The 24743-nt window shown below is 37.1% G+C and overlaps 1 protein-coding gene and 1 long non-coding RNA gene across 2 annotated transcripts in view; one reads left to right on the top strand and one right to left on the bottom strand.

Moving 5' to 3' along the window:
- Positions 1–22244, bottom strand: part of LOC117097368 — a 69014-nt gene extending 46770 nt beyond the window's left edge. Inside the window, exons 1-2 of the long non-coding RNA XR_004442931.1 lie at positions 21651–22244; positions 9959–10247 (exon numbers count right to left, since the gene is read on the bottom strand). This is a non-coding gene — a long non-coding RNA (uncharacterized LOC117097368). The remainder of the gene's footprint in view (positions 1–9958; positions 10248–21650) is intronic.
- On the top strand, positions 6986–9045 carry LOC117097367 (heterogeneous nuclear ribonucleoprotein K-like). The gene is given in 2 exon segments (XM_033235234.1): positions 6986–7008; positions 7108–9045. A coding segment is annotated over 1 exon segment (1395 nt). The 5' UTR covers positions 6986–7008; positions 7108–7134; the 3' UTR covers positions 8530–9045.
- Positions 22245–24743: the final 2499 nt, after the last annotated feature.

Raw genomic sequence — 24743 nt, 5'->3', positions numbered from 1 at the left:
ACCTTCAATAAGTCAGCCAAGTAAATTCCCGTGAAGTCAAAAGACAGAAGTAAATGCTCCCTACCTTAGTCCCTTCTTCACAAACTTTTTTTTTTTGGTTCCATAAATCTCTTTCTAAAAATATGCAAGGTTTCCAGGACAATACTTGATTCTGTTATTTCTTGTAAAAATTTACAGGTCTAAAATTCCTTCTAGTTTTATTCCAAAAATGAAATTCCAGGTCTCTTTAATAAGTAGTTTCATATGAATTCCCTCATTCATTGGTTTTCCTGACAAATTTTTATTATCTGACTCAAATGCATCAACTACGACATTGTAATCTGAAGATAAAAATATGAATAAGAAAATTTTCCCACCTTCATAAACTAATGGTGATACAGGTTTAGAATCACCAGAATGCACAATGATGAAGTGCTAACTGAGGAAGCAGCACTAAGGAGAAAGAAAGAAATGATATTTGAACGAACCAAGAAAAGCTTCCCAGAAGAGTTGGGTCATAAAAATCGTGTCGGTGCTGATCAGGTGACGAGGTAGAGGATGGACCTTCTAAGTGGCAGGAGATGCATGATAGGGCAGGCAGGTCAAAAGAAAAGTCAAGGAAAAATAGGATGTTGACAGACACTAAAGAGTCTATATACCAATTACCTTGAGGATATGGGGGATTCATAACAGGTTTTCAAATACCAATTTAAATAAACACATTTAAGGTCATAACTATCTGTAAGGAACATACATTATTACCCTTTTTTCTGGCACATAATATTAATATGTTGTTTAATGTGACTGTTGTTATCTTTAGATATGACTTCATTGATGTTCCAACTTTTACACAGCCAAAAATGGTCCAGAACCATTTCTTGTTTAATTAATTATTCTCTCTAAGTGCCTAGTGAGTACTCATAAAATACTACATGACTATAAGGAAGCACTCTTTTCTGTAAAGAGTTTGGTTATTGGACAATCAAGATATAGCACATCTTTATGTTTATTAAATACCTCTTTGACCGTAAGCATGTCTCAATGTTTTATTATTATGTATTTCACTAGCTTGATGTGATCTCAGTTCTTGTTTAGGTTTCTGCTCTAACGAATTGAATCATAAAAGGAGATTCAATGAAGGAGAAACCCTGCGCAGGCTGTGAAACATAGGTCAACCTTTGGGAAAATAGGTGTAGGGAACAGTGGCTTTCTGAGACATAATCCAGCAAATCAAAAGAAAAATATACTTTTGCATTTAGCCTTGATGGGGTAACAGGACCCAGATTTACCTTCCCACTACAAACAACTGGAGCATTGGACAAAATATATGAATAACTGTCTCAGGATTTTTGGCAATGAACTCTGCATGTTTGTGATCCCTAATAAAACAGTACAAAATAAAAAGAATGGTGCATTAGTGACCTGTACCAAGCTAATCTAACATATGTGTTGTATCAGTCTATTTTCACGCTGCTGATAAAACCATACCTGAGACTGGGTGATTTATAAAGAAAAATCGGTTTAATGGACTCACAGTTCCACGTGGCTGGGGAGGCCTCACAATCATGGCGGAAGGCAAAAAGCACTTCTTACATAGCATAAAGCAAGACAGAATGAGAACCAAATGAAAGGGGTTTCCCCTTATAAAATTATCAGATCTTGTGAGACTTATCCACTGCCATGAGAACAGTATGGGGGAAACCATCCCCATGATTCAATTATCTCTCACTGGCTCCCTCCTGCAGCACATGAGGACTGTGAAAACTACAATTCAAGATGAGATTTGGGTGGGGACACAGTCAAACCATATCATGTGTAATTTTAGTTATGGGGAAATACTTGAATAATGGAAAATCTTTTTGTAAATTTGATGAAAACTGTAAATGCACAGATTCAAGAAGCTCAACAAATCCCAGTACAGATAAACATATACACATGAAGACACAAACATGCCAAAGCCCATCATAATTAAAATGTTGATAATAAGTGATGATGAATAGAAAACTTTTCTTGTTGTTGTTTTTGTTTTGTTTTGAGACAGGGTCTCACTCTGTCGCCCAGGCCAGAGTGCAATGGCATGATCTCAGCTCAGAAATCCTGTGAGTCAAAAGATATCTATAAAGTACTAAATGAAAAACACTCACAACCTAGCCGTATCCAGCAGGAATATCCTTTAATAGAGCCTTTAAGAATAAAGAAAAAAATAAAGATTTTTAGACAAGCAAAAGCTGAGAAATATTTGTCACTAGAAAATTTGTACTACAGAAATGCTAAATGTTGTTCTTCAGGAAAATTACGTAATAAACTTAAATCTTTGCGAAGTATTGAAATTGAAAAGTACAGAAATAGTAAATGTGAATAAACATTGTTCTCATTTTTTGATTCCTTAAAAGATAATTGTCAGTGAAAAAAATATAATCAATATATTATATGTTTTGTAATACATGTAGAAGTAAAGTCTATGCAAAAATACAGGTTGAGTATCCCTTGGCCAAAATGCTTTGTTTTGAATTTGAAGTGTTTCGAATTTTGGATTTTTTTGAATATTGGAATATTTGAGTACACATAATGAGGTATCTTGGGAATGGGACCCAAGTCTAAACACAAAAGTAATCCATGTTTTATATACACCTTATACACATATCCTGAAGGTAATTTTATGCAATATATTTAATATTTTTGTGCATGAAACAAAGTTTGTACGCAATGAGTTGTAGAAGGCAAAGATGTCAGGTATGGAATTTTCCACTTGAAGCATCAATTTGGTACTCAAAATGTTTTGAATTTTGGAGCATTTCAAATTTCAGACAGAAAAGATGGAAAAGATGTATCCTGTTGTACAGTTCTTACTTTATATGGGAAGAGGCATATTATTAATTGAAGGTAGACTGTGAAAAGTTAATGATGCATATTGCAAACCTTAAAGCAAACACTTTTAAAAAGAGAGAAACACTAAGTCTTAGTGCTGATGAAACAGACTAAAATGAAATACTTGATTTATATGATAGAGGTCAGGAAAAGAGAAAAAAGAACTCAGAACAAGTGGGTCAAAGAGAACATAAATAGTAAGACAAAGAATTTCAACATAACTCTATTAATAATTACATTAAGCCCAAATGGTATAAACAGCCCAATTAAAAGGCAGAGATTGTAAGACTGAATAAAAAAAAATGACCTACTACTTACATACTGTCTACAAGAAATTCACTTTAAATATCAAAAAAGGATAAAAGTAAAAGAATGATAAAAGATGTAACATAAACACTGTGTAAAAGTGTAACCAAACACTGATCATAATAAAGCTGAACTGTGTCTTTTAAGATTATATGGGAATTCAAAACAAGAAATATCACCAGGGATAAAGAGGGCATTTCATAAGACTAAAGTGTTCAATTTATCAAAATATCATATCTGTTATCACGCCATCATAACAGACCTGAAGTCAACATTCACTAATTCTGTGATCTTTAAGCATGTGACTTCAACTTTCTTAGTCTAAGTTCCTTAATTTTATAAAATGGGGCTACTACTTGACAGGACCGTTGCTACTAAAAGTACTCTGAGTTCTACGTGAAATGTGAAATTATTTCTCTGCCCATTTTCATATGTTTATTTTTAACTTTTTAACTCTTCATTTTTAAATCATTTCAGGTTTATAAAGCAGCTACAAAAAATCTTTGTATATTTTCACCAAAATTTCTCAGAAGTTAACATCTTATGTAACTAAGTTATCAAAATCAGGAGATTAAACATTGATTCAGTACAATTATCAAACCTTCTTTAAAGTTTTTACCAGACTTTAAAGTCTGTCTAATGTCATTTTTATTGTCCAGGTTCCAATCCATGATCACATGCTGCTTTGGGCTGCCATGTATATCTACTCTCCTTTATTCTAGAACTGATTCTCAGTGCTGCTTTGTCTTTCATGGTCTTGTCACTTTTGAAGAGCACTGGTCAGTTATGTTTAGAAATATTTCTAAATGTAGGGTTATTATATTATTATTATTATTTTTTTTTTTTTTTGAGACAGAGTCTCGCTCTGCCACCCAGGCTGGAGTGCAGTGGCGCAATCTTGGCTCACTGAAACCTCCTCCTCCCAGGTTCAAGTGGTTCCCCTGCCTCAACCTCCCAAGTAGCTGGGATTAGAGGCATGTGCCACCTTGTCAGCCTATTTTTTGTATTTTTAGTGGAGAGCATGTTTCATCATGTTGACCAGGCTGGTCTCGAACTCCTGACCTCAAGTGATACGCCCGCCTCGGCCTCCCAAAGTGCTGGGATTACAGGTGTGAGCCATTGAACCTGGCCAAATTTAGGTCTATCTGATAGATTCCACAATTAAATATACATTTTTGAGTAAAAGTATCACAGAAATTATGCCATGTCATTTCAAGTGCAGCATATCAGGAGACACAGGCCATTGATTTGTCTCTTACTGATGATGTTAACTTTGATTACTTGGTGAAGGTGGTGTCTTCCAGGTTTCTTCACCTTAAAGTTACTATTTTTCTCGTTATTATAGTAATTTTAAAAACCCTCAGAAAGTGTACCCTGTCATGTTTTCCCATTAAGCTTGGCATAAACAGAGGAAGGAAGGAGGAAGGGGGGTGGAGAGAGAGTGAGAGAGAGGAGAGAGAGAGTGAGAGAGAGGAGAGAGAGAGACAGAGAGAGAGAAAGAATGTGAGAGAGAGTGGATTCCTGACATCTTTTTAGGAGTACATTGTATCCATTTCTGCATTTCCATATATTTTCTTAAACTACTTTAATTTTAAAAAAGAGATAGAAGGAATCTACTCTATTCTCATCCCAATCAAGCTGGAGCTAATTTAGACTTGCCAAAGATAAAGAACTCCCCAGGAGCTGGGCGTGGTGGGTTATGCCTATAATCCCAGAGTTTTGGGGAGCCAGGACAGGAGAATCCCTTGCGACTAGGAGCTCAAGGCTACTGTGAGCTATGATTGCTCCATGGCACTCCACCCTGGGAAAAGAGAGAGAGAGAGAGACCCTGCCTGTGAAAAAAAGAACTCCTCAGGCACCTGAATTGTGTTGATGTTAATTCCTGTTTCAGTGGGAATGTGTAAGGCCTCTATAAGGGGAACAAAGGGAATGTTGGTCTCCTCCTGGGTTTTTCTCCAGGTGGCATGTCATTTTCTCCTCCATCAGCTGAAGTCTCTCATTACACCCTAGGCAGTTGTTCTTGAACTCAGGCACAGGAGGAGTTTCCTTCCTGGGATACTGAGCAAGTCCATTTTTACCTGATAACTTCATCCAATATTCATTCTTCACTCTGAAAGCTGCTCCTCCCACGTGGTCTGCAAATCAACACACCCTCATCCTACTCTGCCTGTTTATGTCACTGCTTCATCTGACGATTGTTTGTAATGGTCACATCTGTTGCTTATCTGCCTTGTAGGAGGCCGTGGAGATGAGCAAGGTAATATGTGTTCAAAGGAAAGGAAAGCATGTCCCACTTTGAGCCACACTCTCTTTTGGGGGCACAACATTACTGAAGTCATCATCTGCCCAGGATACCTCATGATTTAATCATAGGAGATATCCTTTTACATGTAGGAAACTATAATTTCTGAAGAGTGAAAGGACTTAGTGAAAACACAATTGAAGATGTAAATAATCTAAACTTAGAACTTAAATTTCCAGATTGTAAGGACTCTGTTTAAAACACTACTGGCTCTCAGATGCCATGGAGTACCTAAGAAAGCTGTATGAAGATGAGTTAAGACCCAATTTCATATTTACACAAAATTGCAGTATTCTAGACACTAAAGTACAGACAGAAGTAATTCTTCTCAAGGTGAAATGCATTTAATTAGGAGTAAGTCCATGTGTAACAATTTAAAAAATAACTTTATAGCCATTGACTTTACACTCATATCAGAGCTGAGTTCTAACCATGTTTTTAATTTTTTAAAAAATAATATTTATTCTTTTTTGGTTCAAAAAACAATACAAGGACAGTGTAAAATTTGAAATTGTAGAAAAAATATATTATAAAAATGTAAGATGTAATGTAAAAAAATAAAAAGCACTGTTAAAGATAATCACTATTCTAGTTTTGGTTAGTAAAATCCTCCAACTTTTCTGCCTATGTAATATAAAAATATTTATATATTTTATATTTTTTCTATATTTAATTATACAAGTATATTGATAATTCATAATCATTATATAATCATATGTAAGTAATCATTATAAATATGTAATTATCGTTATATTAAAGTATGAGATGATTCTTACTTCTTTGAGAAAGCTCCTTTTTACACTTATTATGAAGCTTTTCCTCTGAAGTTATACAACCTGAGTTTTAATGAGTGTAAATTATTCTATTGGATGGTTGAACCATAATTTATGTAAATATTATATAATATTTATGTAAATAATATATTGTTGGGACATAAAGTAGTTTTCTTTAAAATGCTATTAACAATGGCCATGACCAGCTTGGGCAACATGGCAAAATCCCATCTCTAAAAAAAATTTTAAAAAATTAGCCAGGCATGGTTGCATGTACCTGCAGTCCCAGCTACCCACTATCCTGAGGTGGGAGTCTCATTTGAGCCTGGGAGATGAAGGCTACAGTGAGCCGTGATCATATCACTGCACTCCAGCCTGAATGACAGAGTGAGACTCAAATAAAACCCCAAACCCAACAACGATTAAATTAATATTCAAATATTTGAATCTTTATGTACATTCACAATAGGTAAAATATGTATAAATTAAAGTTTAAACTTATTTATTAATAAGTTATCACAATCAGGAGATTTTTGTCACATATTTCCGTATTTCCTCTAGAAAGATTTACCCCAATTTACAATCTTCGAGCACTGTCGTTTACTTGTTTGTTTTGACTATGAGGAGTTCATCTGGCCGCAGAGAACAGAAAACCCGACCACAGCAGTAAAAGTAAGAAGTCGGTTTTCTATCTAGCTCCGACCGGCTGAGGCGGCGCGGCGGCGGAGAGACGGCCGCCTCGCGCGGTGAGAAGCCGGGTTGGGAGAGCGGCTCGTGGAGGCTCCTGCAGCACTGGGGTGTCAGTTGTTGGTCCGACCCAGAACGCTTCAGTTGTGCTCTGAAAGGATATATAATAATTGCTTCTTTATTTTTCAACAGATTGGTGTGCCCATTTAATAAAAGAATATGGAAACTGAACAGCCAGAAGAAACCTTCCCTAACACTGAAACCAATGGTGAATTTGGTAAACGCCCTGCAGAAGATATGGAAGAGGAACAAGCATTTAAAAGATCTAGAAACACTGATGAGATGGTTGAATTACACATTCTGCTTCAGAGCAAGAATGCTGGGGCAGTGATTGGAAAAGGCGGCAAGAATATTAAGGCTCTCCGTACAGACTACAATGCCAGTGTTTCAGTCCCAGACAGCAGTGGCCCCGAGCGCATACTGAGTATCAGTGCTGATATTGAAACAATTGGAGAAATTCTGAAGAAAATCATCCCTACCTTGGAAGAGGGCTTGCAGTTGCCATCACCCACTGCAACCAGCCAGCTCCCGCTCGAATCTGATGCTGTGGAATGCTTAAATTACCAACACTATAAAGGAAGTGACTTTGACTGCGAGTTGAGGCTGTTGATTCATCAGAGTCTAGCAGGAGGAATTATTGGGGTCAAAGGTGCTAAAATCAAAGAACTTCGAGAGAACACTCAAACCACCATCAAGCTTTTCCAGGAATGCTGTCCTCATTCCACTGACAGAGTTGTTCTTATTGGAGGAAAACCCGATAGGGTTGTAGAATGCATAAAGATCATCCTTGATCTTATATCTGAGTCTCCCATCAAAGGACGTGCACAGCCTTATGATCCAAATTTTTACGATGAAACCTATGATTATGGTGGTTTTACAATGATGTTTGATGACCGCCGTGGACGCCCAGTGGGATTTCCAATGCGAGGAAGAGGTGGTTTTGACAGAATGCCTCCTGGTCGGGGTGGGCGTCCCATGCCTCCATCTAGAAGAGATTATGATGATATGAGCCCTCGTCGAGGACCGCCTCCCCCTCCTCCTGGACGAGGCGGCCGGGGTGGTAGCAGAGCTCGGAATCTTCCTCTTCCTCCACCACCACCACCTAGAGGGGGAGACCTCATGGCCTATGACAGAAGAGGGAGACCTGGAGACCGTTAAGACGGCATGGTTGGTTTCAGTGCTGATGAAACTTGGGACTCTGCAATAGATACATGGAGCCCATCGGAATGGCAGATGGCTTATGAACCACAGGGTAGCTCCGGATATGATTATTCCTATGCAGGGGGTCGTGGCTCATATGGTGATCTTGGTGGACCTATTATTACTACACAAGTAACTATTCCCAAAGATTTGGCTGGATCTATTATTGGCAAAGGTGGTCAGCAGAGTAAACAAATCCGTCATGAGTCGGGAGCTTCGATCAAAATTGATGAGCCTTTAGAAGGATCCGAAGATCGGATCATTACCATTACAGGAACACAGGACCAGATACAGAATGCACAGTATTTGCTGCAGAACAGTGTGAAGCAGTATGCAGATGTTGAAGGATTCTAATGCAAGATGTTTTTTCTTTTTTATAGTGTGAAGCAGTATTCTGGAAAGTTTTTCTAAGACTAGTGAAGAACTGAAGGAGTCCTGCATCTTTTTTTTTTTTTATCTGCTTCTGTTTAAAAAGCCAACATTCCTCTGCTTCATAGGTGTTCTGCATTTGAGGTGTAGTGAAATCTTTGCTGTTCACCAGATGTAATGTTTTAGTTCCTTACAAACAGGGTTGGGGGGCGGGGAGGGCGTGCAAAAACTAACATTGAAATTTTGAAACAGCAGCAGAGTGAGTGGATTTTATTTTTTGTTATTGTTGGTGGTTTAAAAAAATTCCCCCCATGTAATTGTGAACACCTTGCTTTGTGGTCACTGTAACATTTGGGGGGTGGGACAGGGAGGAAAAGTAACAATAGTCCACATGTCCCTGGCATCTGTTCAGAGCAGTGTGCAGAATGTAATGCTCTTTTGTAAGAAACGTTTAATGATTTTTAAAATAAATTTAGTGAACCTAAAAAAAAAAAAAAAAAAGTAAGAAGTCTGTTTGTCTCAGACCACAAGAAGGCCAGAGGTTATCAATCTTTTCATCTTTTTCATTCAGTAGTGTTTCACAAGTATTTGCCTATCTACCACCTGTATTAGCCCATTCTCACACTGCTATAAAGAACTGCCTGATACTGGATAATTTATAAAGGAAGAGGTTTAACTGACTCACAGTTCTGCATGGCTGAGGAGGCCTCAGGAAACTTATAATCATGCTGGAAGGGGAAGCAAATACAACCTTCTTCACATGATGGCAGGAAAGAGAAGTGCCTAGCAAACAGGGGAAGTCTCTTATAAAACCATCAGATATCGTGAGAACTCACTATCATGAGAAGAGCAGCATGGGGGTAACCACCCCCATGATTCAATTACCTCCCACTGGGTCCCTCCCATGACACATGGGGATTATGGAAACTACAATTCAATATGAGATTTGGGTAAGGACACAGCCAAACCATATATATCACACCATGCTTTTTAAAAGTTGACATCATCAAATGGCTATAATTATACAATAATTTTATTCTAATCATTCCCTAGTTTTCCCTTTTATGTTATTTTAATTAATCCTGTTTTGAACAGCTTTAGGTATAATTTTTAGGTTACATCTTGGATTATTAGAGTCCTATGACTGAGGATTTCTACCTGTTTTGATATCGTGGTCTAGTATTTTAAATTTTTTAAAATTTATTTTAAAATGAATTTTGTATACTAGAATAGTCTTAGATTTATAGGGAAGTTGCAAAGATAGTACAGAGGGTTCCCATAAACCCTGCACCCAGTTTCTCTCATTGTTAACATCTTCCGTTACTATGGTACTTTTGTCATAACTAATGAATCAATATTAGCACATCATTATTAATTAAAGTTCATACTTTATTCATATGTTCTTAGACTTTACCTGTTGTCCTTTTTCCGTTCCAGAAACCCACCCAGAATACCACTGAGTCATCATGTTTCCCTGGACTGTCTTTGGGCTGTGGCAGTTTCTCAGACTTTCCTTACTTTTTGATGACCTTGACAGTTTTGATGAATAGTAATCAGGCATTTTGTAGAATTTTCCTCAATTTGGACTTGTATGATGTTTTCCTCATGATTAGATGGTGGTTACAAATTTTGGGGAGGAAGAACACAGAGGTAGAATGCCATTTTCCTCACATCACATCGAAAGTTCATGCTGTCAACATGACCTGTCACAGATGATGTCAAACGTGATTATGTGGCTGAAGCAGAGTTCTTTTCCACTGTGAGTTACTCTTTCCCCTTCCATCCATGCTGTGCTCTTTAGAAGGAAGTCACTATGTGCAGCTCATACTTATGGGGGTTGTTGCGGGGGAGTTATTCTCCACATCTTTGGGGAGATAGCTATACAAATTATTTGGAATTCTTTTGTACATGTTATTTATTCAATAACTCATGGATATTTGTTTTATACATTGGGATATAATGTAATACTGCACTATTTATCTTCTTGCTCCAATTACCCCAGCTGTGGCCATTGGGATCTCTTTCTGTTGGCTTCTATGTTGCCATACCCCATTTTTGTTTTGTTTTTAGCATTTCCTTATTTTATGACACTACGCGATGCTCCAGACTTGTATATTTTCTGCCCCATTCGTAGAATCAGCCATTTCTCCAAGGAACCTGATGCTTTGTATTGGAGAATAGTATTTAAACCAAGATCTAGAAACTGAGTATGCTTAATACTTTATAACCTGTAATCAGTGATATATTTTTTCTAATTTTAATCCCATTCACATTGCAATTAAAAATTCATATACAGACATGTAAAATATCTGCAATTCAGCCTATTCTTTGTGTCTTGTTCTTGACAGAAATAAAGCAAGGCTGTTCTCAAGCATACTCTGGATTTCTTTTAATATTAATATGACTAAGGGTGATACATGAACAGTTGCTTGCTGGGCAGAATGCCTTTTCACCCTTTCAGAGGTCCACCTGAAATCTCAACCTTGGCCTTAGGGTCACCTCCTATAAGCTCTGTGAATTGCACAGGAGGAGAGACAAGTCCACTCTGTCATTCTGCCTCACCTCAGTAAACCCAGACATGAAAAGCTACTTCTATTCTCATTTCTCTAATTTCATACCTTCCATTAAATAACCCCAATATTCCACCTCTGAAAAATAAATTGTGTATAGCAAGGTATTAAAACAGCAAAACACATCCTGATTTGAAGCTTCATTTTGTGCCATTCTATTTGTAACACCATTTTTATGAAACGACGAGAAAAAAAGAACAAATTTAAGAAATATGAAGAACCACATTCATTTTTATGCAGGCATTATATGCATTGTCCAATGATCAAGACCATTGGCATTAGAGTTAAAGTAAGAACAGAGAAGTAATGCAGTGGAGAATCAAATCCATCAATTACATTAACAGCAAATTGCACACTAATCCTTTGTCTATTATTTACAGTATCAATAAGTGTATCCTGTCTAGACTACAAAATACTTAAACTCAAAGTTGTCAATAATAACAAATAAAGAATAACATTATTAAATAATAAACATCAGTTAAAAATTAAAATGAACAGAATATAAGAAAAAGCACCCTATAGACTGTGTTTGTAAACCTAGCTTACTTTATGAAACTGTTATAGGAATTATGATTTATGCTAGCTGATAAATCTGATTTTGACAATTGGGTAAAGAAAAAAACTCAGATTTTTTAAATTAAAAAATGTATTTTGCTGGAAAAAGGATCCCTATATGAATAAAATTTTAAATTTACATAATCAGTATTTTAGTATTTCCCAATTTTTTATGTGGTTTTCAAATTCTTATCTTATCAGTGTCATGTCAAATAAAAAGAGCTGAATTAAATGGTTTATCTTGACCATATTTAACAATCACGACTTCTATAGCTGCAAACAAAGCTTATCCATTACTAAATGCAGTGTAGAATTTAACTTATATTTAGATAAAGTCAGGAAATGGCACCTACATTGTCCTCAGTTTTCTTTCATTTAGACAAAAACTGAGTTTCCCCCTTTTATTGAGTTGTTCAATTAAAAGGCTGTTTCATTTGGACAATGTGACTGCTGGCTGCTGGTGAGAATGGGCAGGACAGAGCCAGGCCTGACTGGAGAGGGAGCCACTCTTCCCCCTCAGAAGCTGACTCAGGTTCCAAGGTTTATGCCCTGGGCTTTCGCCCACGGGCATTTACTCAGAGAAAATTTGTTGAGTACAATCATGGTTATTGAGTATAATCATGATGACCCCTGACCAGTCATTCATTTCATATAGGAACTCCTTGGCATGTGTTTCAGAGGACCGGACTGAGAGTGGAGATCCATGACATGATACCAGTGTCTCCTAGGGACGGGTGGTGCAGGTGTCCATGGCGAAACAAGGCCTTAGCTGGTAGACTGGATTTCAGGGACAGGATTCTGACACCCACCAGGAAATTTTCCTGGAAGAAAAACAAGCTCTTACGTTTCTGAGAGGAAAACCAGATAGGTTATTTAACAAAGATCTTAAATTAGGTTAATGCAGAAGCCCAACTTTAGAATCAGTGGCACATAGCAAGATTGAGCTTGGGGACAAGACCACTTTCTTTTAAGAGCCTGACACTGAAGGATGTGTGACTAGGGTGTGAGCATAGGAGTCAAAATTCAGCAGGAGACATTTATCCTAGATCAGATTAAAAGCAAAGAGGTCTTAGCCTCAGAAAAGTAGCTACTGGAACAGAGCACATGGAAGGCCTGTACTTTGGGACTGACTGGCTAACTTGGCAGCTTTTAGTATGGGGTCAAACCTAGTGGGACTTGATATTAAGAATGGGACTTGATACTGAGGCTTCTGCCTGGGGGATTAGCACAGTTTAAATATGGCCTGACACAGGGGTCGAGTTGCTCTTGTATATGGGATGTCAGGAGTCCCAGCTGTGGGGAACTGGGAATTATAGAGACTGAAATCAGAAGACATGACGACTAAATGCAATGTCACACCCTGAATTGGATCCTGGCGCAGAAAGAGGTTATTGGGTAAAAAGTAAAAATATCGGAATAAAGTTTGGACTTTAGTTAATTAAAGTATGTCAATATCCATTCACTAGTTATTACAAATTACTCATAGAGATGGGATATATTAGCAATAAGGGAAACTGGGTACAGGTTATATAGCCACCTTCTGTACTATCATCATGACTTTTTTTTGTAAATCTGAAACTATTGAAATGTAAAAGTTTATTTTTTAAAAATCAGGCACCTTATTATCTTCCTCTTGTTTTTCCTCTTCTCATGTAAACACTTTTCCCTGTTCAAGGAGAAAACAGCATTTCCATTTCATTTTATCTGAGTGCTTTAGTATCTTTCCAGTAATATGTTTTACATTTTTTTTTTGTCTATGTCATATATTAAAATGAGCCCATTTTGCTTACTTACTACTCTGTCTTAGTCTAGTCAGACTGCTATTAAAAAATGCCATAAACTGAGTGACTTATATGCAATAGGAATTTATTTCTCATAGTTCAGAAGGCCAGGAAGTTCAAGAACAAGGTGCCAGCAGATTTGCTACCAGGTGAGGGCCCACTCTCATTCACAGAAGGCATCTTTTCCACCCTCACTTGGTGGAAGGGGTAAGAGATCTTTCTTGGGCCTCTTGCAAAAGGCAATCCTATTCATGAGGGTTCCATCTTCATGATCTAATCATTTCCCAAAGGTCTCATCTCCTAATGCTGTCACATTAGAGAAGTTTTCAACATATGAAATTTCAAGGCACACTCAGATCATAGCATAACAAAAATTGTTCAATAACAAAAAAATAACATGTACTATGACTTCAGATATAATATTAATTGAAGAAATGATTTTATAAATGAGAATAAAGCATATTTTTAAAATAGTGTTTAAAAACAGAATAAATTTACTTTCAAGTCAGTAAAGGCTACTTTTTAAATTAGTACTTGACATCATTTTAAATTTAATTTATCCCCTCACTTCCTTCTTTCATCTCTCTCTCTCTCTACTTGTTGCATTTTGTTAAAAATCTACAATTATATTTGAGAGCTTAGAGTTGTCATATCTTTGACACCATCTACTTCAATTCTATCTTTTGATAAAGAAATGGAGGTTCAGGTTTTGATAAGCTACCCAAAATGAACTACGCAAGTCCATGTAGTAATAAATAACAAAACTGGGCCTAGATCCAGTAGTCTACCAGTATTAATACATTTTCATGATGCTGATAAAGACATACCCAAGACTGGGCAATTTACAAAAGAAAGAAGTTTATTGGACTTAACAGTTCCATGTGGCTGGGGAGGCCTCACAATCATGGTGGAAAGCAAGGAGGAGCAAGGAGGAGCAAGTCACATTTTACAAGGATGGCAGCAGCAAAGAGAACTTGTGCAGGGAAACTCCCATTTTTAAAACCATCTGATCTCGTGAGACTCATTCACTATCACAAGAACAGCATGGGAAAGACCAGCCCCCATGATTCAATCATCTTCCACTGGGCCCCTCACACAACACATGGGAATTATGGGAGCTACAAGACGAGATTTGGGTGGTGATGTAGAGCCAATCCATATGACTGCCTCCTAACAAAATGCACATTTTAATGCACAATCTTGCCTTCACTCTATAAAAATTACTGTTTCCAGAGTTATTCTTGAAATTTCCTTTCCTATAAAGACAAAGACAAGTTTGTGTCAATGGCTATTTGCTTGGACTTTATCATCCCTTGTTCCATCAGGACTGATGTGAATCCTTTTACAGCTTAACTTTATAACCTCTTTAAAAGGAAATGCTGAGAAAAATTCATGATTCTCATACTTAGATAAAAGTGCCAGCCAGTTAGTAGTTTTTAAAAGAATTTTAGTACTATATGGATTTTCCCCAATCTAATCCAATTTTCTGAGTGCATATATGCACTAAAATTTTAAGAGTGTAAACATCAATGTTGTTTTTAAAGTCAGCTCTCCAAAGAATTATAAAGCAGTAAAGGAAATGAAATATATTAGCCTTGAAGGTGATGCTATAAAGATATGCAGTTACGTGTAGGAAGAAACATATTCATTTGTATATTCTGGGCTGTTCTTTATTTTGTGGCTGCAGTCTACTTGCTGTGATTTTCCCTGAGGGAATTTCTGTTTCCATTCCCAGTGTTCTGTGTTCCAAAACAGCTACCAAAGTTTATCGCTAATGTTCTTTCCATTCCCTACAAGTCAATGTCCTGCCACATTAAAGAGGTGTTTTCATGTCTTCAGAGCATCTCTTCTATACCCATCCCATCCCTAAACTACAGCTACCAGAGGTGGTTTCCCTGACAGCAGCTGCTGTCATCTTACATGGCCTCCATGGATGGTCCAAGGAACAATGCAAGGGTATTTAGAAGTGAAGGAAAATAGGGCTTGAGAGATTACAGTTATGACAGGCCTGGGTTCCTTGATTTGTTGGTTGGGAGCCCTACCTTGCCTAAGTTCCTAAGTTTAATTTGTACCTTGTTCCTAAGTTTAATTTGGGGCTTGGTGACTCTCTGGCGCCACACTCTGGCATCCTGATCATCAGCAAAGCCCTCTGGACTCACCAAGCAGTGCAGCGCAGATCATCACAGAGACACCCGTGGAGAAAACAACGTAAAAATCTCTGTGAAACTTATCATATTCCAGAGATATAGGACTGATCTGAGTAATTTTCTTTCAAAATTTGTTTTCTTCGGGTATTTAAAGTAAGAGTTAGGCACAAGTTTGGCTTTGAGTTCCCCATTTTACCATATACTTCTTCGTTTTCATTTTTTTTCTATATACAATTAACATAGGCGTCATGGAACAAATTTATTCAAAAGGAATAATGAAACTCTCCACCCCATCCTTACACCATGCCTGAGAGAAAACCACTGATCGCAATTGGTCTATATCCTTCCAGTTTTTGGAAGGTGTTTATGCAAATATGTACATATACTACCAAAAATATCATACCGTGTGTATGTGTAACTTACACTTACCTTTTTACTAAACAATATACATTGGGTATCTTTCTATATCAATACACAAAGAGTCATTTCATTCTTTTTAATAGCCACATAGTATTCCACTCTATGATACGGAGTTATTATAATCTATTTAACCAGTCACCCAATGATAGGCATTTGGATTAGTTTCACACTTGTAATATAAGTGGCATCATTATACATGTATCTGTGATTACTCGGAGAAATAGTTTTGCAGAATAAATTTCTAGAAGAGAAAAACAAAATATGTCAGTGTATTCTTCCGTCAAGAACGATTAAAGTCCGTATTTTTTCCTATTGCCATACCTAACAATGTAAATTTTTAATACATTTTAGTCTTTGTTAGTCTAATTTTGTTTACTTAATTGTGAGTTTGTATATTTTTTAAGAACTATGTTTAATGATCATCTATGTTACTTCTTTGTGAATTCTGTGTGCATATTTGTTGTTTATTTTCTGTGGTGGTGTTTTCCTTTATCTTACAGATTTGTGAAAGATAATTTTAACACATTGGGTGTCATTGCAATTTCCCTCATTTTGTCATTTGTCTTTTATCTTGGTTTATATAGTCATTTCATTCATCCTTTTCTTTATGGTTTGTACTTATCTGATATGTTTAGCAAGGTGTTCCTTACATAAAAATTATTTTCCACTGCTCCATTTATTATTTTTGTTATTTTTAAAACATTAACCAATCTAGAGACCTTTTAGGATATGGTTCTGAAGTAGGATATAGATTCATTTCTTCCTAATTGGGTAGGCAAATTTTGCAGCCCATTTATTGAACAACATGTCTTTTCTCCACTAATATTAAATGTCACTTTTATTATATAGTAAATCTCATATACATCAAGGTCTATTTTTTATTATGAATAACTCATTGCCCTATTGATTTTTATCACTATTAGTATCAAGATGTTTTAACTGCTGTATTTTATAATATGTTTTAACAAATTACAGACCAAGACTTCATTAATCATTTTCACATTGCTCATAGCATTCTAACTTATTTATTATATTTCAAATGAAATTTTAAACTAATTTTTCAAGGTTCTGAAAATGCTCAATTTAGTTTTTAATTGTAATTGTAATAATTTTATTATAACATTACTTTATACTCTTCCCCCAATATAGTTATGTTTCCTCATTTATTTTAGTCTTTCTTTTGTGTTTAATTGAAAATCTTGCATCTTTCTTATTGGATTTATTTCTAGGTATGTTTATTAGCATTATTAATGAGTCTTGTTTTCCACTTCCTTTTCTAACTTTTCTTGATTTTTGGTATATTAATCTTGTATTAACTGCTTTCTCGTACTTTCTGTTGCTGTAGCAAACAATTTTCTTGATTTTACTCAAAGGAAGTTATATAATTTTTGGTAAAAATCATACATTTTACAACCAATATATACTTTCTTTGCTTTCCTTATGTTCTTTCATTGGCCATAAATTCCAGAATCTTGTTGAATAATAGAAGTATTAATAGAAAGGATTCTTTTTTTTAATATTATACTTTAAGTTCTGGGGTACATGTGCACAACATACAGGTTTGTTACATAGGTATACATGCACTATGCTGGTTTGCTGCACACATCAACTCATCATTTATATTAGGTATTTCTCCTAATGCTATCCCTCCCCCAGTCCCCCACCCCCCAACAGGCCCCAAAGTGTGATGTTCCCTTCCCTGTGTCCATGTGTTCTCATTGTTCAATTCTCACTTATGAGTGAAAACACGCGGTGTTTGGTTTTCTGTCCTTGTGATAGTTTGCTGAGAATGATGGTTTCCACTTTCATCCATGTCCCTGTAAAGGACATGAACTCATCTTTTTTATGGCTGCATAATATTCCATGGTGTATATGTGCCACATTTTCTTTATCCAGTCTATCATTGATGGGCATTTGGGTTGGTTCCAAGTCTTTGCTATTGTGAATAGTGTCACAATAAAGATACGTGTGCATGTGTCTTTATGGTAGCATAATTTCTAATCCTTTGGGTATATACCCAGTAATGGAATTGCTGGGTCAAATGGTATTTCTAGTTCTAGATCCTTGAGATCCACTGTTAGTCTGATGGGCTTCCCTTTATGGGTAACCCAATCTTTCTCTTTGACTGCCTTAACATTTTTTTCCTTCATTTCAATCTTGGTGAATCTCATGATTGTATGACTTGGGGTTGCTCTTCTCGAGGAATATCTTTGTGGTATTCTCTGTGTTTCCTGAATTTGAATCTTGGCCTGTGTTGCTAGGTTGGGGAAGTTTTCCTGGATAATATCCTGAAGAGTGTTTTCTCACTTGATTCCATTCTCTCCGTCACTTTCCAGTATACCAATCAAATGTAGATTTGGTCTTTTCACATAGTCCCATATTTCTTGGGGGCTTTGTTCATTTCTTTTCACTCTTCTTTTCTCTAGTCTTGTCTTCTCACTTTATTTCATTAATTTGATCTTCAATCATTGACATCCTTTCTTCCATTTGATCTAATCAGCTATTGAAAGCTTGTGTGTGCTTCATGAAGTTCTTGTGCTGTGTTTTTCAGCTTCATCAGGTCATTTATGTTTTTCTCTACACTGGTTATTCTACTTAGCCATTTCTCTAACCTTTTTTCAACGTTTTTAGCTTCCTTGCGATGGGTTAGAACATGCCCCTTTAGCTCGGAGAAGTTTGTTATTACTCACCTTCTGAACCCTACTTCTGTGAACACATCAAACTCATTCTCCATTCAGTTTTGTTCCCTTGCTGATGAGGAGTTGTGATCCTTTGGAGCAGAAGAGGCATTCTGGTTCTTGGAATTTTTAGCCTTTGTGCTTGGGTTTCTCCCCATCTTTGTGGTTTTATCTACCTTTGGTCTTGATGTTGGTGATCTACAAATGGAGTTTTAGTGTAGACGTCCTTTCTGTTGATGTTGATGCTATTCCTTTCTGTTTGTTAGTTTTCCTTCTAACTGTCAGGTCCCTCAGTTGCAGGTCTGTTGGAGTTTGCAGGATGTCCACTCCAGACCCTGTTTTCCTGGGTATCACCAGAGGAGGTGGCAGAACAGCAAATATTGCTTCCTGATCCTTCCTCTGGAAGCTTTGACCCAGAGGGGCACCCACCAGATGCCAGCCAGATCTCTCCTTTATGAGATGTCTCTCGGCCCCTACTGGGAGTTGTCTCCCAGGCAGGCTACACAGGTGTCAGGGACCCACTTGAGGAGGCAATGTGTCCAGTATCAGAGCTCAACCACCATGCTGGGAGAACCACTGCTCTTTTCAGAACTGTAAGGCAGGGACATTTAAGTCTGGAGAAACTGTCCCCACAGCCGCCCTTTCCCCAACGTGCTGTGTCCCAGGGGGTGAGGATTTTATCTATAAGTCCCTGACTGGGGCTGCTGCCTTTTGTTCAGACATGCCCTGCCTACAGAGGTGGAATCTAGAGAGGCAGTCATCCTTGCTGAGCTTTAGTGGGCTCTGCCCAGTTCAAACTTCCCCACAGTTTTGTTTACTCTATGAGCGTAAAACCACCTACTCAAGCCTCAGCAATGGTGGATGTCCCTTCCCCTGCCAAGCTCCAGCATCCCAGGTCAATTTCAGACTGCTGCCCTTGCAGCGAGAATTTCAGGCCAATGAATCTTAGCTTGCTGTACTCCATGGGCATGGGACCTACCAAGCCAGCCACTGGAGGGAATTTTCTGGTCTGCCAGTTTTGAAGACCATGGAAAAGCGCAGTATTTGGGCAGCAGTGTACTGTTCCTCCCGGTACAGTCTCTCATGGCTTCCCTTGGCTAGGGAAGGGAAATCCCCTGACCCCTTGTGCTTCCTGGGTGAGGTGACACCCCACCCTCCTTTGGCTTGCCCTCTGTGGGCTGCACCCGCTGTCCAACCAGTCTCAATGGGATGAACCAAGTACCTCAGTTGGAAATGCAGAAATCACCTGTCTTTTGTGTCGATCTCACTGGGAGCTGCAGACCGGAGCTGTTCCTATTAGGCCATCTTGGAAGAGTCCCTAGTTTTTCCTCTTGTGCTCCCATGTTCTCTTATTTATCACTTTAATGTGATTACTTTCGGTATTTCATTATTAAGTATTATATTGGCTTTGGATTTCTAAACAATACTCCTTACCAAGTTAAGAAAGTCTGCTTTTCCCTTGGCACGCTAGGAATTTTAATCAAAAGTAATGTTGGCCGGGCGCGGTGGCTCAAGCCTGTAATCCCAGCACTTTGGGAGGCCGAGACGGGCGGATCACGAGGTCAGGAGATCGAGACCATCCTGGCTGACACGGTGAAACCCCGTCTCTACTAAAAAATACAAAAAAACTAGCCGGGTGAGGTGGCGGGCGCCTGTAGTCCCAGCTACTCCGGAGGCTGAGGCAGGAGAATAGCGTGAACCTGGGAGGCGGAGCTTGCAGTGAGCTGAGATCTGGCCACTGCACTCCAGCCTGGGCGACAGAGCAAGACTCCGTCTCAAAAAAAAAAAAAAGTAATGTTAACATTTATAAAATGTCCTTTAGCATCTACCAAGATTACATTAGCATATTTCCCAAGTTTGAACAATTTTCGTACTCTTGAATAAATTTGATCAGGTAAAGTGTATTACTCTTTTAGTATACTGTTGGATTTGACATTTCATAATAGACTATTTTTATTTGTGCTTATTAGATAGATTGGCCTATAGTTTTTTGACGTATTTATCAGGTTTATTGTATGAAAGTTATGATTTCTATAGTTTTGTAACAATTAAGTAATACAGAACTTAACTATTCATCAGTATTTGGTAAAAATTTCAGAGAAAACCATCTTGGCCCAGAGCCATTTTACAGTATTTTTTGACCAAATTTTCAGCTTTTCTATGGATATTGATCTATTCCAGTTTCTTATATTTTATTCAGGCAAATTGGTCATTTGTAGTTTCCTAAAAAATATCTATTTTAAAATTTTATATTCAGAAAAGTAAAAAAAAAGTTTTTTAAAAATTATAATTCCTTTGATTATACCTCTTTTCTGTTTTCTAATATTGTATTTGTGTTCTCGTTGGTTTCCTTTGGCCAGACTTGCCAGGGATTGATTGGTTTGTATTGTTTTTATAACTTTTCAAATACAAGATCACTGTTTTTATCAATACATTGTAATGTTTGGCTTTCTCCTGTCTAAGTCATTGCTTTCAGATTCTTTTCTTTTACTTTCTTTTGATTTATTTTTTCCTTTTTAATTTTCTGAGTTATACATTTATGTTATTTTAAACAAAATTTCTCATAAGGTAAGATTTGGCTACAATTCACAAGATTATATTACATTATCAGGATCCTTTTTTCTTCTTTGATACAGGAGTTATCTAGAAGACTGTATTTTTATTTCCAGGTGATTTTTAGAAATGCTTTATTTTGATGTTGATGTCAGTATTTATTGCATGGAGTCAAACATATATTTCCTATACAAAATTATTCATTTTCAAATACATATCTAATTATACAAGTAGTATATGAATACATTTTTATTGTGAAAGATTCATATAATGTAGATAAAACTATTTCCTCTAACCCCATCTCTAGTGGCAACATTAGTTACTGGCTTATTGTATATCATCTCAGTCTCTTCTATTCATCTGTGTCTTCTCACTAGGAACTGGTACCATCCTGTACTTAACTATATGTAGCACACTGACCCATGCATGCACGGTCATTGCTCCCACCTGCAGGCTGCTGCGTAGCTTGTGGCTAATAGTGGAATATAGAGAAGTCAATTCATCTGATTGCTTCTGCTGAAGTACACCAACTAATCACCTTCTCCGTTACTTTTGATGCACCCCTGCTTATTGCATCTGCCAACCCAGAGTATGAAGTAACTCTTTTAAAGAAGTTTTTCCTGCATGCTTTTTGACCATACATTTATCCTTCAAGTGGCTCTGTTTTCCATCTTTCAGTTATTCAACATAATTTTTTGTAGTCAATATTCATTTATAGTTACCAACATATTTACCCATCCAATATTTTTCATTCCCTCCTTGAATTTCCATCTTTTCAAATGAGATCATTTTTTACTTTTGCTAGTAGAAATCCCTTCAGCATTTCAGTGTAAAACTCCTAGCAATAAATTATGTGAATTTTGGTTTTTTGTTTCCTTTTTGCTTCTTTTTGTTGTTTGTTTTTTCTGAAAATGTCATTTAATGTTCATTTTTGAAGGTTGTTTTTCACATGTTGGCCTTTAGTTTCTTTCAGTACTCTACAGATAGCATTCCATTATCTTCTGGCTTCTATTGTTGCTATTAGAGACAGCCGCCAGTCTCATTGTTGCTCCTTTGTAGATAATGTGTCTTTTCTTCTGGCTGGTTTTTCCATCTTCTCTGTCTTTGGTTTAGCAGTTTTAATCTGAGTTGCATAATTGTGGTTTTCTCTATCCTTATCCTGCTTAAGGGTTTGCTGAGCTTCTTAATCAGTGGATTAAATGTATTTTGTCTACTTTAGAAAATTCCCACCATTATCCCTTTGAATACTGCTTCTGCTATATTTCTTTCTCGTTGCTCTCTGAAACTTCAGTTTTACATGGTAGACCTTTCATACTTGTCCTGTATGTCTCTTACATTTGTTTCTTATATTTTCCCTTTCCCTTTTTCTTCCATGTTTCACTTTGTAAATTTTTCATTGATATGTTTCCAGTTCACAAGTCTTGTATTCAATAGTGTCCAACTTATTGTTAAACTCATACATTGAGTTTTTAATTTTAATTTTGAAATAATTTACTTTGAAATATTTTTATCAGAAAAGTTGCAAGAACAGTAGAATGAACTCCCTCATTCTCTTCATCCAGATTCCCCAGTTAATAGTTTCATATTTGCTCCATCTCTCTTTTTAAAGATGATAGATAGATAGATAGATAGATAGATAGATAGATAGATAGATAGAATGTGTGTATGCTCAAGGATATAATACCTTTTTGTGAATATTTTGAGAGCAAGTTGAAATCCTTATGTCCTATCATCTCTAAATATTCCTATTACTACTTCTCCCAAAGACACTCTCCTACAGAGTAATTGCCAAGTCTTTCAAATCAGAAAATGGACAGCGATAAATACCACCATTCAAACCATAGTTCATTACTATCCAGTGTTCCAGGCTTATCTTGAAATTTCCCTACCTCTATCCTTGAATCGTCTACTTTTACAAGGAGTACTTGTTGTTTGTTTTGGAAATTGGAATCTACATACTTGATACGTTAATTGCCACTGGGGTGTCATTGCAACTAGGCTGTCTCCATGGTCAGAATTTTGAAATATATGTATGTATTCATGTATATGTACACAGACATATTCGCTTTTGCCCGGATAATTGTTTCTTTTTTTGTTTCTTTCCTCCCTTCCCTTTCACTTTTTCCTTCTTTCCTTCCTTTTGCTCTTTCCTTCCTTCCTTCTTCCTTCTTACCATAACAATAGCAATGAGCTATTTTTTTCTCTTCCCCTTTTCATATTTGTAAATTTCTTTTCCCACAGAGAGAAATCCAGCTTCCATTAGCTTCAATATAGATACTTTATGGATCAATCCTCCTTTACATAATTAATTTCCTGAAAATGCTAGGTACTGCCATGGCCAACTCATCACTCCTGCTTTCATCTCCAGGCACGTCATCACTTTTGAACTATTCTCCCTACCAAACCCTGGGTTGTTTGACATGCCACTGCCTCCACGCCCCTGCCTCCACCTTTCTGGCTGTTGGACACGTTGCTAACTGTGCATCCCTTCACCTTGGACACATTGCTAACTTACTCTCACCTTCACCTCCCTGGTGCTTCTTTTGCTGGGCATACAACTGCCACCACGTGTACCTCCTATGCATGCTTCCTTGGACATCAGGCACACTGCTGCCTCCACATGGCTTTCCCATTATGACTTTTTTTGCCCCTGTGTGCATCACTATCTGTATGCCCACCACCTTACTTTCTTGGCTGTTGGACGCACTGCTATCTCTATTGACCCCTTCTACTGCAGTTTTCTCCATATATTGATTTCTTAACTGAAGATATTATATTTTTTCAGATTTAGAAGGCCTAAAGAAATCTTTTTTATAGATTACTTTTGTCAAAAATTGTCCATTTCCTCATCGACTTTGCACTTTATTTTCTTAGTCATATTCATAAAAATTGTTTGTAAATTCTTGTTTGCTGATTATAATATCTTGATCATCTATAATTGTGTTTCTATTGTGTGTTTTTTTCTCTTGATTATTGGGCAAATGAACTTGATCTTCCATGTCTAGTAATTTAAAAAATGTTAGACATTATGTATAATAAAATCATAAAGGGTACAAATGATATTGCCTTCCACCCAAAAGTGTTCCCTTTTTCTTCTGTTGGGCAGGTGGAATAGCCGTTGATCACCTCAATCGAGTCAGAGATTATTCTGAATCAGAAGCTGGTTTCAGTTTTGCTAAGTGTACCTCCGATTCACATCTGTTCTTAGGGTGTAGCCCTCCAGGGCTTTCAATTGAGAGCCTGGTGGATCTCTGTCTTCCCAGCCCTAAAAGATAACAGCAAGTTTTCAGTTTAGCTCTTTAACCTCCTGCTCCATAAAGCTTCAAAATGCAGCAACTCTCTTGAAAGGAAGACTGGCAATGTATTTGGGACACTCTATAGTCTTCTGTGAAGGCTAGAGATCTCTGTTGTTGTTTTCTATGAGGGACAGCCTATAGCTTTGCTCAGAATCTGTAAATATCCACATCAGAAAACCACCTGTAGATCATCAATGTC

The sequence above is a fragment of the Trachypithecus francoisi genome, unplaced genomic scaffold, assembly GCF_009764315.1.
Source record: "Trachypithecus francoisi isolate TF-2019V2 unplaced genomic scaffold, Tfra_2.0 Lachesis_group15, whole genome shotgun sequence".
Classification (NCBI taxonomy): domain Eukaryota; kingdom Metazoa; phylum Chordata; class Mammalia; order Primates; family Cercopithecidae; genus Trachypithecus; species Trachypithecus francoisi.
Note: the sequence above shows the minus strand (reverse complement) of the source record. Positions and strands in the feature narration are given on the sequence as shown.